The following is a 13,623-nucleotide window of genomic DNA, read 5'->3' as shown; positions in this document are numbered from 1 at the left end:
ACGTATAGTGTTCTAAAGGGATAGCCTGTTTTATTATCAGTCTGCATTCATTTATATATCCTTCACATGGGTCAGTGGTAACCATCACAGGAAAAGGGGGATGGACAAGAGAGGGGAGGGTGTGTGTGAGCAGGATATGTACATGGCAGGGGGTTTAAGCTTTTATTGTCTCAAAGACAAAACTTCGTTAACATGATTAAATGACCTCTTCCCAAACCATCAAGAAAGTAAACACGAACATTCTGCATTTGATTACCTCCAGCACAGGCAGGAACAAAAGACATAAAATATGTGTGTCCTTTTTAAATGTGTCCTTTCATAGACAGAGACAGAAAACCTATCCTTTCCTTTCAGGTAGTAGTACTGGTCCAAGTCTTTGCTCAGGGAAATATTCCATTCCCCAAAGTTCCCCCCCCTCCCCCCCGCGAATGTGCCAATAACTGGCTCAGAAACACAGGGACCCAGAGGAACCATGGTGAATATGCCAGCCACAGACACATTATAGGTCTCTCTTATCTCTTTCAGCTGCTGCTATGGACCTCCCACTAACAGGTAAAATCTCTCTGATGCTGTCCTATGCAATCTTCATATGCTGGGTGTCTCTCTTCAGCTGTTCATGCTGTATTAATTTTGGGTACTACTGTCTCTTCCTCCAAGGTCTCTCTCCAACTGTTCATGCTGTATTCACTTTGGATATCTCGGGGTACTGAGGTTCACGCTGTATGTGCTTTGGGTGTCTCTTCCCATGAGGTCTCTCTTCAGATATTCTTGTTATGTTTATACTTTGGGGGCCTCAAGCTGCTGCTATCTCCTCCCCAGAAGTCTCTCTTAATGCTTCACTTTGGTTGTCTCAGAGCGCTACTGTCTCCTCTCATGAGGTCACTTTTCAACTGATCATTGATAATGTTAGATTGAATATCGTTTCTGTTCTATCACAGACCAGGCAGAAGTCAGGCTAGTGAATGGACCCAGTCCCTGTGCCGGGAGAGTGGAGGTCTTCTACGAAAATCAGTGGGGGTCTGTCTGTGATGATAACTGGGACTCCAGGAACGGTCAGGTGATCTGCAGACAACTGGGCTGTGGGGCCATCCTCTCGACACCAGGGAATGCCAATTTTGGGCACGGATCAGGACCGATCTGGCTGGATAACGTGAACTGCAATGGGAGCGAGTATCAGCTCAGCCAGTGCCCTGGAAGCCCATGGGGCCAAAACAACTGCGCCGGACATTCAGAAGACGCAGGCGCTGTGTGTTCAGGTGACCCTTCTCTGCAGAACAGTCTTCTCTGTATCCATTCAGTTCACTAATGTGAACTGGGCCAAAAAACTAATCAGAATCTTGAGTAAGGGTCCATGTTAAAATAAAGGTGCAACTCAGTTGCAAAATTTCCCAGTCTCTAGACACTGTCTTGCAAATGTTCCTTCTCAGGCTATAGTTAGTGTACTTTCTTTTCACTGTATCTTATATGCTAGTATCATTACCTGGTTTTGGAAAACAAACCAACCAACCCAGAATTATCCAGATTAAGAGCTAGATTCACTAACCCTCCGATCCATGTGCGATTGGAGGCAGGCCGACCGATTCCCCAACCATCTGCATGCAAATGGTGGCGATCGGAGTCACACCCCCAACCGACTGCCTGACAGTAGTAACAGGAGAAGCAGCCTCCTGTCACTGCTGTCAGGGCTTCTGCCGGCTTTTTACATTTTTTTAAAATCGGGCAGATATTTTGTGTGTTTTGCACATGCAAAATAGCCCGATTTTAAAAAAAAAAATTAACCCCCCCCACCTCTCCCGACAAGTGCCCCTTCTCTCCCTCCCTGAACCAAAAAAAATCGACCTGACGTGAGGGTCCCACTCCTGACCGGCTCACCACACCCCCCCCCAACTATCTCACCGTACCCCTAACTGGCCCACCCCTGATCGATACAGGGAGGGGGGGTGGGTTCGACCTGGCCTGACCAGGGGTGGGCTGGTCAGGGTGCGGTGGGCTGGTCTGGAGTGGGACCCTCACGTCGGTTTGATTTTTTGGTTTGGGGAGGGAGAGAGGAAAGGGCACTTGTCGGGAGAGGGAGGAGGCTTTAATTTTTTTTTTTTTAAATCGGGCTGATATTTTGCGTGTGTAAAACACAAAATATCTACCTGATTTTTTTTAAAAATGTAAAAAGCCAGCAGAAGCCCTGATAGCAGTGACAGGAGGCTGCTTCTCCTATCACTGCTGTCAGGGGTCTAGCGATCCGTGCAGTTGGTTGGGGGCGTGCCTCCGATCGCCCCCATTTGCATGCAGATGGGTGGGGAATCAGTCAGCCTGCCTCCAATCGCACATGGATCGGACACGGATTGGAGGGTTAGTGAATCTAGCCCTATGTGTGGTGGATAAGCTCCACGTTTTCTCTACTCCTTCCCACCCACCCATCCCCCCAGCCAAAAGGGCAATTTCCAGAGCCATTTACAAGGGTAAAACATGTCTTTCCCATCTAAGCTTTCCAATAATGCCCTCCATTAACACAGCTAAAAGCATACAAGTTGCTCCATGCTCCATGTGCTTTTAGCCATACTATGAAAAGACATTCCCGATGGTGTATTTAGGTTAGGAAGAAAAATAGCACAGGCAGATTGCATTTTCAAATTTGAACATGTAACTTTCCATAAAAATGTACCCAAACAAAAAGCGGATGCAGGTGATTCACTGCATGTTTCAGTTGGAAAGTACATCTCATATATGCTCCCAAAATCATACATAAATTAATCAAATGCTCATAAAGAGAATCTCTAGCACATGAAAAAAATTTGAGAGTGAAAAAGCCTCAGAATCACACCTCCACTCATAGACTTAGTGTAAGGCATAAAAAACCTTCTCTCTTCATTAGTGCGTTCTCTTCCTGCTTCTGGTTTTTCGTTGTCAAATGGAAAGTATATACATACCATCTCTTGGAAAATAGGTGCAAAGCTTAGGAGTAAAAAGAACCTAAAGACTTTATCCTAATTTGTACATTGTGAAAACTGATCTTTAGAATGTCAGCAAAGGATGGTGTCGGGGTAAAGTGTAACCATATCAGTGGTGTAGCGACAGGTGGGCCTATGTGGCCTTAGGCCCACAATTCCTGGCTCAGGCCCACCCCGTCTGGCCCCTCAATACATAGGATGACCACCCGCCTCCCCTCACTTCCACACTTCCTTTCTTGGATCAGCTTGCCAACTTCCTGCCTATCTACCGTACCACATTTGTGGGTGGCAGGAACAATGCATATCTGTCGCCTGTGTAGGCTTCCCTCTGCCACACTGTGCCAGAGGAGACAGGAATTAACATCGGCAGAGGGAAGCCTGCAGAGACCAGTGCAAACATTAGATATGTGTTCCTGCTGCTGTCTGTGAACGTAATGATGTATACTGGAGAAAGGGAGATGCCAGGCGGGGGTCAAATACCAGATCCGGGGGCAGAGGAGAAAACTGGTCTGGCTACGCCACTGAACCATATCCTCAAGTACTCTCAAAATCCATGATGACGTCCAAGCTGAAGTTCTCAGGGAAAGCAAAATTGCTTACTTGTAATGGAGGTTCTCTGTAGACAGCACGAGCATGCAGCCACACTAGTTGGTTCCATTGGTAACATCACCAAATAGTGTGCCTGCATCTCCTCTGCTTGCCTGTGGAGAAATACAGTACTGTATATTAAAAGTGAAACACTGCTTATCGCCACTAACACCTCTTACTGTCCATAACTCTCTCTACCATTGCAGAAAAGTTGGCCAAACCTTCCATTTCCGCTTCAGCCCAGGCAGGAGACAGCCAGGATCTTCTCTGCAAGCTTCCCAAGCTTTACACAAATACTATCGTTTATTTCTACAAAGAGCCAAGGAAGCAGGTTGCAGAGAAGAATTTATCCCACCAAGATCATACTGCCATCTACCCTGCAAATGAATCAGGGTGGTACACCTGCCTCTATGAGGTTCAAGCATCCAGAACAAAGCAAATTTTCCAGTCCCTGCATAGTGAGCGAGTCCTGATATCCACAGGTAAGAGCTTATCTTGGCTACCCATTCCCACCTTCCTCTATCCATTTGACAGGATCCAGCTCTGTGGGTGCTAGTAAGTACTGAGCCCCAACATTAAACAATTACCTTCGATATGTCCCTGGAGGTATCCCCAATCTTTTAGAAATATCAGCACCCATAGGCCTTCATCCACAGCTCCTTTTTTTCTCACTGTAGCATTTAAAGCAACCAGTCAAGTTTGATTGTTGTTTTTTTGTGTGTGTGGGGGGGGGGGGGGGGTTTTAACAAATGAGATAAATCCAGTCCTGGTTTTATTCTGTTTGTATGGGACGATTTGTAGTTGATTTTATCCCTTAGAAAGATTAAAGGATTCTCCCAGCCAGGGCCGACGAGAAGAGGCAGATGGAGCTGCAAGCAGTCAACGTGTGGATGCAGCGCTGGTGTGAGGAAGAAGGATTCTACTTCAAGCGCAACTGGACGACGTTCTGGGGGAAGAGCAAGCAATTCAGGAAGGACGGACTCCACCTCAGCAGAGACGGAACGAGGCTACTTGCAAGCAACATCAAGAGAGAAGTTTTTAAACTAGGAAGAAGGGGAAAGCTGACAGTCGACCAAGAGAGAGAGTCGATGGTTCGGGAACCGGTATACCCGGAGGATACTGTGCAGGAAAATAGAAGGGAAGACTCACCGGATCACAGGCAAGACAGATCGAAAGAGACACAAGAGGGAAGGAAATGCAAGAAAGGAACAGGCCGCAAACTCAAGTGTATGTACACGAATGCAAGGAGCCTTAGGAATATGAAGGGTGAATTAGAAGCTATGGCACACAAAGATAACGTTGATATCATCAGCATCGCGGAAATATGGTGGACTGAGGAAAACGTCTGGGACACTGTGGTACTGGGATACAAACTATACAACAGAGACAGAGTAGCTCAAAAAGGTGGGGGCATTGCCCTATACGTCAAAGAGGGAATTGAATCTACTGGAGAGAACACACCACAACCGATGGATAAGTTAGAGTCTCTATAGGTCAAAATTCCAGGAACAAATGGACTGGAAACAAAGATCGGTATCTACTACCGACCCCCCAGGGCAGTCCGAAGAAATTTATGGAGAAATGACGGACGAGATTAAACGCAACTGCAAGGGAGGCAACACAGTTATCATGGGTGACTTCAACTATCCGGGGATAGACTGAAACCTAGGCACCTCCGGTTGCGCTAGGGAGACCAAGTTCCTGGATGCTGTAGGCGAATGCTTCCTGGAACAACTTGTCAAGGAAAATACACGAGGAAATGCAATTCTGGACTTAATTCTAAATGGACTGCAAGGACCGGCACAAGGTGTAAAAGTAGAACGGATGCTGGGAAACAGCGATCACAATATGATCCACTTCGACCTGGACGCAGGGGTGAAACATGAGTCCAGAATGATGGCCACGGCACTGAACTTCCGAAAAGGGAATTACAAAGGGATGAGACTAAGGTAGGGAAGAAGATTAAGAGGATAAGTACTGTGAAAACGCTAGAGCAAGCTTGGTCCCTTTTTAAGGACACAGTCACTGAGGCGCAAAATCTATATATACCGCATATCAACAAGGGATCCAAGAGGAAAAAGAACAAAGAACCGGCGTGGCTCACTGTAGAGATGAAGGAAGCAATCAGAGACAAGAAAACTTTGTTTAAGAAATGGAACAGGTCAAAAATGGACGAAAACTGGAATAAACACAACAACATCAACGCAGGTGCCATAAGGCGGTAAAAGGGGCCAAAAAAGACTAAGAGGAAAAAATAGCCAAAGAGGCGAAAAACTTCAAGCCGTTCTTTTGATGTATTAAGAGGAAACGACCAGTGAAGGAAGCGGTGGGACCGTTGGATGGGAGTGCTAAAGGAGGACAAAGCAATCGCCGACAAACTGAACATATTTTTTGGGTCTGTATTTACCGAAGAGGATATACACAGCATACCGGAACCCATCAGGCTATATGCTGGAAACAAAGATAGGAAACTAACAGGGTTGACGGTTAGTCTAGAAGAGGTATGCAGGCAGACTGATAGGCTTAAGAGCGATAAATCCGTGGGACCGGATGGCATCCATCCGAGGGTCATCAAGGAACTTCAACTAATAACCAATCCATCGATCAAATCGTGAAAGATTCCAGAAGACTGGAAGGTGGCGAATGTTACGCCAATCTTCAAAAGAGGTTCAAGGGGAGATCCGGGAAACTACAGACCGGTGATTCTGACCTCGGTACCGGAAAAGATGGTAGAGGCGCTGATAAAGGACCACATCATTGATCACCTTGATAGACACGGTCAGATGAGGACCAACCAACACGGTTTCAACAAAGGCAGATCTTGTTTGATAGAACTTGCTGCACTTCTTTGAGGGAGTAAACAAGCAGATGGACAAGGGCGACCTGGTTGACATTGTATATCTAGATTTTCAGAAGGTGTTCAACAAGGTTCCACATGAACGACTATTTCGGAAAATTGCAAGCCATGGAATCGAGGGTGAAATACTCACGTGGATTAAAAACTGGCTGATGGATAAGAAACAGAGAGTGGGGGTAAATGGACAATACTCGGACTGGAAGAGCGTCACCAGTGGGGGAAGCCTCTCTGACATCACGATGTCAGAGAGAAGACTTCTGACCAGTGTTCCCGCTAAGCTGCGCTGGCGTGCGCTGGTGCACAAAATATTACATCGCAGCGCACAAGTTTCTCGTCACAGCGCACACACGTGCTTGCAGGCAGGCGAGCTGGCAGTCCATGTAACGCGTCGCAAAGGTAAGGGGAGGCTGGGGGAGGAATCGGACGTCGGGGTGGGGGTGCGAGCAGGGAGGGGGGCGATCGGAAGAGGCGTACGGCAGATGGCAGGGCGGCGAGAGGAGAGTCGGGTGGGGGGGGGGAGTAACACCGGAAGAGAGCGGCAAATCCGGGCAAGGCAAGACTTGCAGAGGCGTACCTAGGGGGTGCGGGGGGTCGATCCCGACGGTCCGCTCAGCTCGCCAACAAGGAGAGGCAGCCGGACTCGCGTACGCTCCGACCGCCTCTTCTTGCAAGAAGCCGGGTCTTATTCAATCAGGAGCTGCTTTGACATGAGTGAAGAATTGATTCCATTCCAGTTTCACAACAATTATTCTACAACATATTGAGTGAACTCTTCTCACTGAAGGCAAACTTTGTGCCCAATAAAATGGTTTTCAATATTTTGTTTTAATGTATTTATACTTTTGTGTAGAAGCTGGAATTGATAGATTGTCTAGAAATTGAAAGCATCAAACGTATTGTCTTCTGGACTGTTTTTAATTTACAGTTTACACATATGGATGTAACAGACATAACTACATTTGTTGTAAAACATTTATTAAGATATCATTTCATCCCTACAATTTCTGTAGACTGTTTTAAAATAAATTTGAGTTTTTCTGGTAAAAAAAAAAAAAAATAAAGAATTTTGTACTTTCAAGAATTAATGCGTTGTTTTGTGTTCTTAAAAATATTATTTAACGTTATTTAATTTAGCGTGTAGGCCTAAAATTCCTTTGAATACCTCGTCCTCATGTATCAGCAACTTTGACAACATATTTATTTGGCTCATAACTTGCTGGCGCCCGATATTTTTAGCTCACAGTGAAAAAAGTTTGCTCACAACACCCGCCCGCTTAGAGGGAACACTGCTTCTGACACAGGCATGCATTGCGCAAGGAGCCGCCACCCGCGGCTTTGAATAGAAAAAAAGACTGCAGCAAGGGAGCTGACTCTCGATCATCGCGTCCAGGGAAGGAGGGATGAGGAAGAGAAATTCTGCTGCTGCACAGGGGGAGGGGGGAAGAGAAAGAGAAATGCTGCTGCTGCTGCACAGTGAAGGGGGGGTGAAATGCTGCTGCATCCAATTGGGGAGAGGTAAGGAGGGAGAAGGAAGACAAGGGAGAGGAGAGGAACGAGAGATGCCAAGTCCAAGGGAGGGAAAGAAGGAAAGGAGATACCAGACCATAGAGGGGGAGGGAGAGATGCCAGGGCATGGGGGTTTGGGAAGGAGACAGATGCCAGACTAGGGGAAAGGAAGGAAGGAGGGAGGACGGGAAAGGAAGGAGAGAGATGTCAGACCGTGGAAATAGGGAGAGAATGTGAGAGAGATAGGAAGGGAAGGGAAGACATGGAAAAGTAGATTTTGAGAAGAAAGCAGAAAAATGGAAACATTGAATGTTAAGTCAATGCCAAAGATGAATGCAAGGCAGAAAGTGAAGACGGACAGAAAATCAGTCAAAGGACAAGAAGGCCCTGGAAACATAGTTAAAAGCACAGAAAAATTAAGTCACCAGACAACAAAGATAGGAAAAATTATTTTATTTTCAATATAGTGATTGAAATGTGTCAGTTTTGAGAAAGGAAAGAGGTTAAACTTTAACTGTGAGGGCTGCCGAAAAAAATAGTTAATGTCTTATTAAATAAATGACAATTTTGCAAGAGGTAAAACTATATTTTCCGCACCGACCTGTACAGCGCTTGCATAGGATGGCCGTGAGTGCCTCGTGTCTGGAGCACAATGAGCACTTTTCCCCCTGCGAAGTGCTCATTGCTCCATATGCGACCTAGCTAAAACAAAAAGTGCCAGTTAGCAAAAAAATACAGTAAAATACATCAAAGTTAAAGGAACAGCAATCCTTCAGACCGGCACTACCTCAGAATTTTTTTTATTTTTAAACAGAACAGACTCCACAGGCTCTCAAAGCAATATGCCTTACTTGAATTAGGGGGCAGGGCTTACTGCAGAGGCTCCTCTAAAAAAAATGTGGGGAGGTGGAGGAAATGGAGTGAGGGACCCAGCACAAGTCCCGCACGGGACCCCTTGAGGTCGGACGGACCACCAAACAGGCCCCACCCAAGCTCAATCCGGCCAAAAATGGGGGATTAGAAACCCTAAACAAATTCCAACAGCCCTACCAAGGGAGATGGGTACAGCTCACTCAACACCTGCTGGAGACTGAAAGAAGACAGATAGGAATAGGGGAAGATACCTCTTATGTACTATTCCACAGTTTTGTTTTCAGTCTCCACCTGCTGGTCATGATGAGATATTTACCCGCTTGTACGATTAACCTTTACCAGTCTGGAGAGTGCTAAAGAATGCTTTATTTTGAGTGGTTTCCCACCTAGTTCTACTAACTACCGGAAGAACTAATCTATTGTCCTCTAACGATTGTAACATGTGCCCTGAAGTATAGGAAATAGTCAGTGAATTCAGATAATCAGGTACCATAGAAATGCTTTGCGAGTAAGTACTAATATTTTAAATTGAATTCTATAGACAACCAGTAACCAGTGATAATGTCTATAAAGGGGAGTCACATAATCAAATTAATTTTTATATCCTAGTAGCTTTATAGCAGTGTTCTGCAGTCTGTAGTCTAATTTTAAATTTTGTAAGACCTGCATAGACCCTATTGCAATAATCAATTCTTGATACGAAAAAAGCACGAAAGCTGTCGTTGTCAAATCTTAAGGATCTTAGTATATGAAACCCCTTTTTTACCACGTCCGATACCTGCGCCAAAAACGTGAGTTGTGAATCAATGATTACACCTAGATTTTTTAATTTTTCCACAAGGGGTATATCCCTCCCTTCAAAGTGCAATGATGTATTTGGAACAGATAAAGGTCCTATTAACCAACAGGTGAAACTTTTATTAAGGTTTAATCACTAATTTTAATCTTAGATAACCATATTTGGATTAATCCCTAGCTCTGTCCCCATGTATGGCCCTGGGGGCAGCCCTTTAAGAACATAAGAAGTTGCCTCCGCTGGGTCAGACCAAAAGGTCCATCGCGCCCAGCAGTCCGCTCCCGCGGCGGCCCATCAGGTCCATGACCTGTAAGGTGATCCTTGTCCAAACCCTTTAATCCCCTTTATCCTTCTATCTGTACCCTTTCATAACCTATCCCTACCTCTATCTGTATCCCTCAATCCTCGTATCCTTCAGGAATTTATCCAATCCTTCTTTGAAATCCCGTAGTGTACTCTGTCCTATCACAACCTCCAGAAGCGCATTCCAGGTGTCCATCACCCTCTGAGTGAAAAAGAATTTCCTAGCATTGGTTCTAAACCTGTCCCCTTTCAATTTCTCCGAGTGCCCCCTTGTTCTTGTGGTTCCCAATAGGCTGAAGAATCTGTCCCTCTCCACCTTCTCTATGCCCTTCATGATCTTGAAAGTCTCTATCATGTCTCCTCAGAGTCTCCACTTCTCCAGTGTCCTACACTAGTTCTAATCACCAGCTTTGTAATCCACTGTTGGGCAGGTCACTTCCAAGAGTTTCTGTTTTTCCCGCATTCTGCAAATGTACATCATACTTTGCAAATCTTCATTACACACAGCAAAAAGCCCCCTTTTCTCTTAGAGATTGACCACCATGCCCCTGAGGCAGGCCTCTATTTGGAGGTCGAAACATGGACCGTGTTGGTTCTTGCATAATTAAGGACTATTTGATGTATTGATATATATGTAATTCTTTTGCTATATAGGTATTTTATTTGAATGTACACCAATATAACATTGTGCTTAAGGTTGAAGTGTCCCACTCCCCACTTGGTTTCTTCTTGAGCAGGTCACTTTACCATCTGGGATCCTCAATTTTAAAAAATATCAGAAATCAGACCTTCCCACCCCCTCCCATTTTAGCAGCTGTCATTACAAATCTATATCCAAAGCAGTAATATAGTCTTGCCAGCCTAGAGGTGGCAATACATTACATTACATGCACAGGAACCCCAGTTTGCTGATGAGCCCCGTCTGCCTCTAATCCCTCATAGGGGAAAACACTCTCCAGGGATTCAAGACAAAGTTAGACAAGTTCCTGCTGAACAAGAACGTTTGCTGGTAGGGCTAGTCTCAGTTAGGGCGCTGGTCTCTGACCAGAGGGCCATCGTGGGGGGGAGGACTGCTGGGCACGATGAACCACTGGTCTGACCCAGCAGCGGCAATTCTTATGTTCTTACGTAAACCCCAGTTGTTTGCATGTTCTTGCCCCTCCATCAGAGGCCTCTGAAATTCAGGGTTAAAGAAAACCACTCTCAATATGATTGAGACATTTAAGTACGTCACAGGTCGTGTCGAGGTGGAAAACGACATATTCTTTCCCAAGGGACCCTCGGTCACAAGGGGGCACCCGCTCAAACTCAGAGGAGGGAAATTTAGTGGTGACACCCGTATTTCTTCACGGAAAGGGTGGTGGATCACTGGAACAAACTTCCGGTGCAGGTGATCAAGGCCACCAGCGTGCTTGACTTTAAGAATAAATGGGACATCCACGTGGGATCCCTACGAGGGTCGAGTTAAGGAACTAGGTCATTAGCACTCAGACTTAATGGGGTGGGTCAGTAGAGTGGGCAGACTTGATGGGCTGTTGCCCTTTTCTGCCGTCATCTTTCTATGTTTCTATGACCCAGAAGAATAAGGTAATCTCACTACCTAGCTTGCTAGCTAACACGGAATATCTGCTTTTAATAAGGTGATTTTGTATGTGGAAAATGTGTTGTTACTTGCTGAAGGATGGATGACTGATTTTAAGCTATAAACCCATACACAGTGGCGTAGCTGGGACTCAGTGGGCCCTAGGTCTGATATCTCTCCCCCACTGTCTGCTTTGTCCCTGTTCCCCTCCGGCGTGCCCAGGAGCTTGCATCAGTGGCGGAATGTGTCAGAGGAAAGGCCCCATTGGCCAGAGAGGGAGCCTTTAGCGCTGGTGGAAGACCCAGAGGGTAAGAACATAAGAATTGCCGCTGCTGGGTCAGACCAGTGGTCTGTCCTGACCAGCAGTGCGCTCCCACGGCAGCCCTTAGGTCAAAACCAGTGCCCTAATTGAGCTGACCACAGTGGGGAGGCGAACCAGATCCAGGCATGCAGGAGGGAGAGTTCAGCTGCAGGAGGCCCCTTCCACTGGGCAGTCCTGTGTCTTTTGCTGAGCTTGCTCAATCTTAGCCATGCCTCTGCCCTTATGTCAAAGCCTTGAATGAATAAGCAACTTCAGGAGAGTAGCAGAAAACTCTTGACGTCCTTCAGAAAAAAAAGGAAAAAGTTTGCAGATTCTGTTTTCTCCATCTCTGATCCTCAGTTACACCCAACTCTTCAGAAATATATCTGTGGGGATATTCAGGATATTAATAAAACCCTTTTTACTTGGTTACAAGCAAAGAACAAATTCTGCTACTATTCAGAAAAAGCCACAAGCTCTGATCTATGATTTCTTTACAGGTTCTACTGTGCCCCCCATCGGCAACGAGTCATCAGGTAAGCGTCTACTCTTCAAACGCGTTCTCCTATGGACATATCTTGATACGATATCTTTTTAAAGGGGAAACAGCCAATAATGAATCTGTACCAGGCCTTACTGTAATTCTGACCCTCTCCTACACTGCTCTTAACTCTATGCCAAGTAGAGCTTCCCTACTCGCTGCCAGGGCTGGTGCTATGGTTTTGCATACCTTAGGCCAGCTTTCAGGCTTATTTACCCCTCCGCCATCATCACAAGTGAGGCACTTAAATCCCACAGCTGGCATCAAATATTGCCAATAACACAGAGCCACATATTCTGAGCAAGTAGCTATTTCTAAAGATCTTTAATCGATTAAAAAAACAACCTTAATAAAAGAGAAATATATTTGTGGAAATATTCAGGATATTAAGAGGACCTTCCACGTTGCTCTTAATAAAAGTGAAAAATAAGTACAAAACACTTTATATACCCCCTCTTTTACGAATGCATAACGTGGGTTTTAGCACTGTTAGCAGCAACTGCTCCGACACTCATAGGAACTCTGAGCGTCAGAGCAGTTACCACCGCTGCTGGCGCAAAAACCCGCACTATGCATTTTTAAAAGAGGGGAATAGTACATAAGAAGTGCCTCTGCTGGGTCAGACCAGAGGTCCATCGTGCCCAGCAGTCCGCTCACGCGGCAGCCCAACAGGTCCAGGTCCTCGATCTATCCCCTTCTATCCCCTTTTCCTTCAGAAAACTGTCCAATCCCTTCTTGAACCGTAATACCGTACTCTGTCCTATCACGCCCTCTGGAAGCGCATTCCAGGTGTCCAACACCCGTTGGGTGAAGAAAAACTTCCTAGCATTGGTTTTGAGTCTGTCCCCTTTCAACTTTTCCGAATGCCCTCTTGTTCTTTTATTCTTTGAAAGTTTGAAGAATCTGTCCCTCTCTACTCTCTCTATGCCCTTCATGATCTTGTAAGTCTCTATCATATCCCCTCTAATTCTCCTCTTCTCCAGGGAAAAGAGCCCCAGTTTCTCCAGTCTCTCAGTGTATGAAAGGTTTTCCATATCCCCCAATTTAATGTAGTTAAATGGCATTTTAGGCGAGTAGTTAAATTGGATTTTAAGCAATTGCCTAGGTAATGTCTCAGCCCTACCAAGAAGAGAATGATGTGGTTTTATGCTGCTTATCCGATGAATAAGCTGTGGATTTCCCCAAGTCATCTCAATAATAGCCTATGGATTTTCTCTTTTAGGAAGTTATGCAAGTCTTTTTTTTAAACCCTGCTAAGCTAACTGCTTTCACCTCATTCTCCAGCAATGAATTCCAGAGTTGACTGAACATTTTCTTGTGCCATGCATGTT

At 45.6% G+C, this 13,623-nt stretch overlaps 1 protein-coding gene across 4 annotated transcripts in view; it reads left to right on the top strand.

Annotated features, from left to right (window-relative positions):
• Window positions 1–13,623, top strand: part of LOC117368355 — a 48,192-nt gene that overhangs the window by 21,128 nt on the left and 13,441 nt on the right. For all 4 annotated transcript variants that reach the window (XM_033961937.1, XM_033961936.1, XM_033961939.1 and 1 more), the window contains 4 exons: window positions 526–552; window positions 939–1,256; window positions 3,740–4,015; window positions 12,252–12,287. In XM_033961937.1, the coding sequence (XP_033817828.1) occupies window positions 526–552; window positions 939–1,256; window positions 3,740–4,015; window positions 12,252–12,287 (657 nt within the window). The remainder of the gene's footprint in view (window positions 1–525; window positions 553–938; window positions 1,257–3,739; window positions 4,016–12,251; window positions 12,288–13,623) is intronic.

The sequence above is a fragment of the Geotrypetes seraphini genome, chromosome 10 (genome assembly GCF_902459505.1).
Source record: "Geotrypetes seraphini chromosome 10, aGeoSer1.1, whole genome shotgun sequence".
Classification (NCBI taxonomy): Eukaryota; Metazoa; Chordata; class Amphibia; order Gymnophiona; family Dermophiidae; genus Geotrypetes; species Geotrypetes seraphini.
This window is presented reverse-complemented; position numbering and strand designations above follow the sequence as displayed.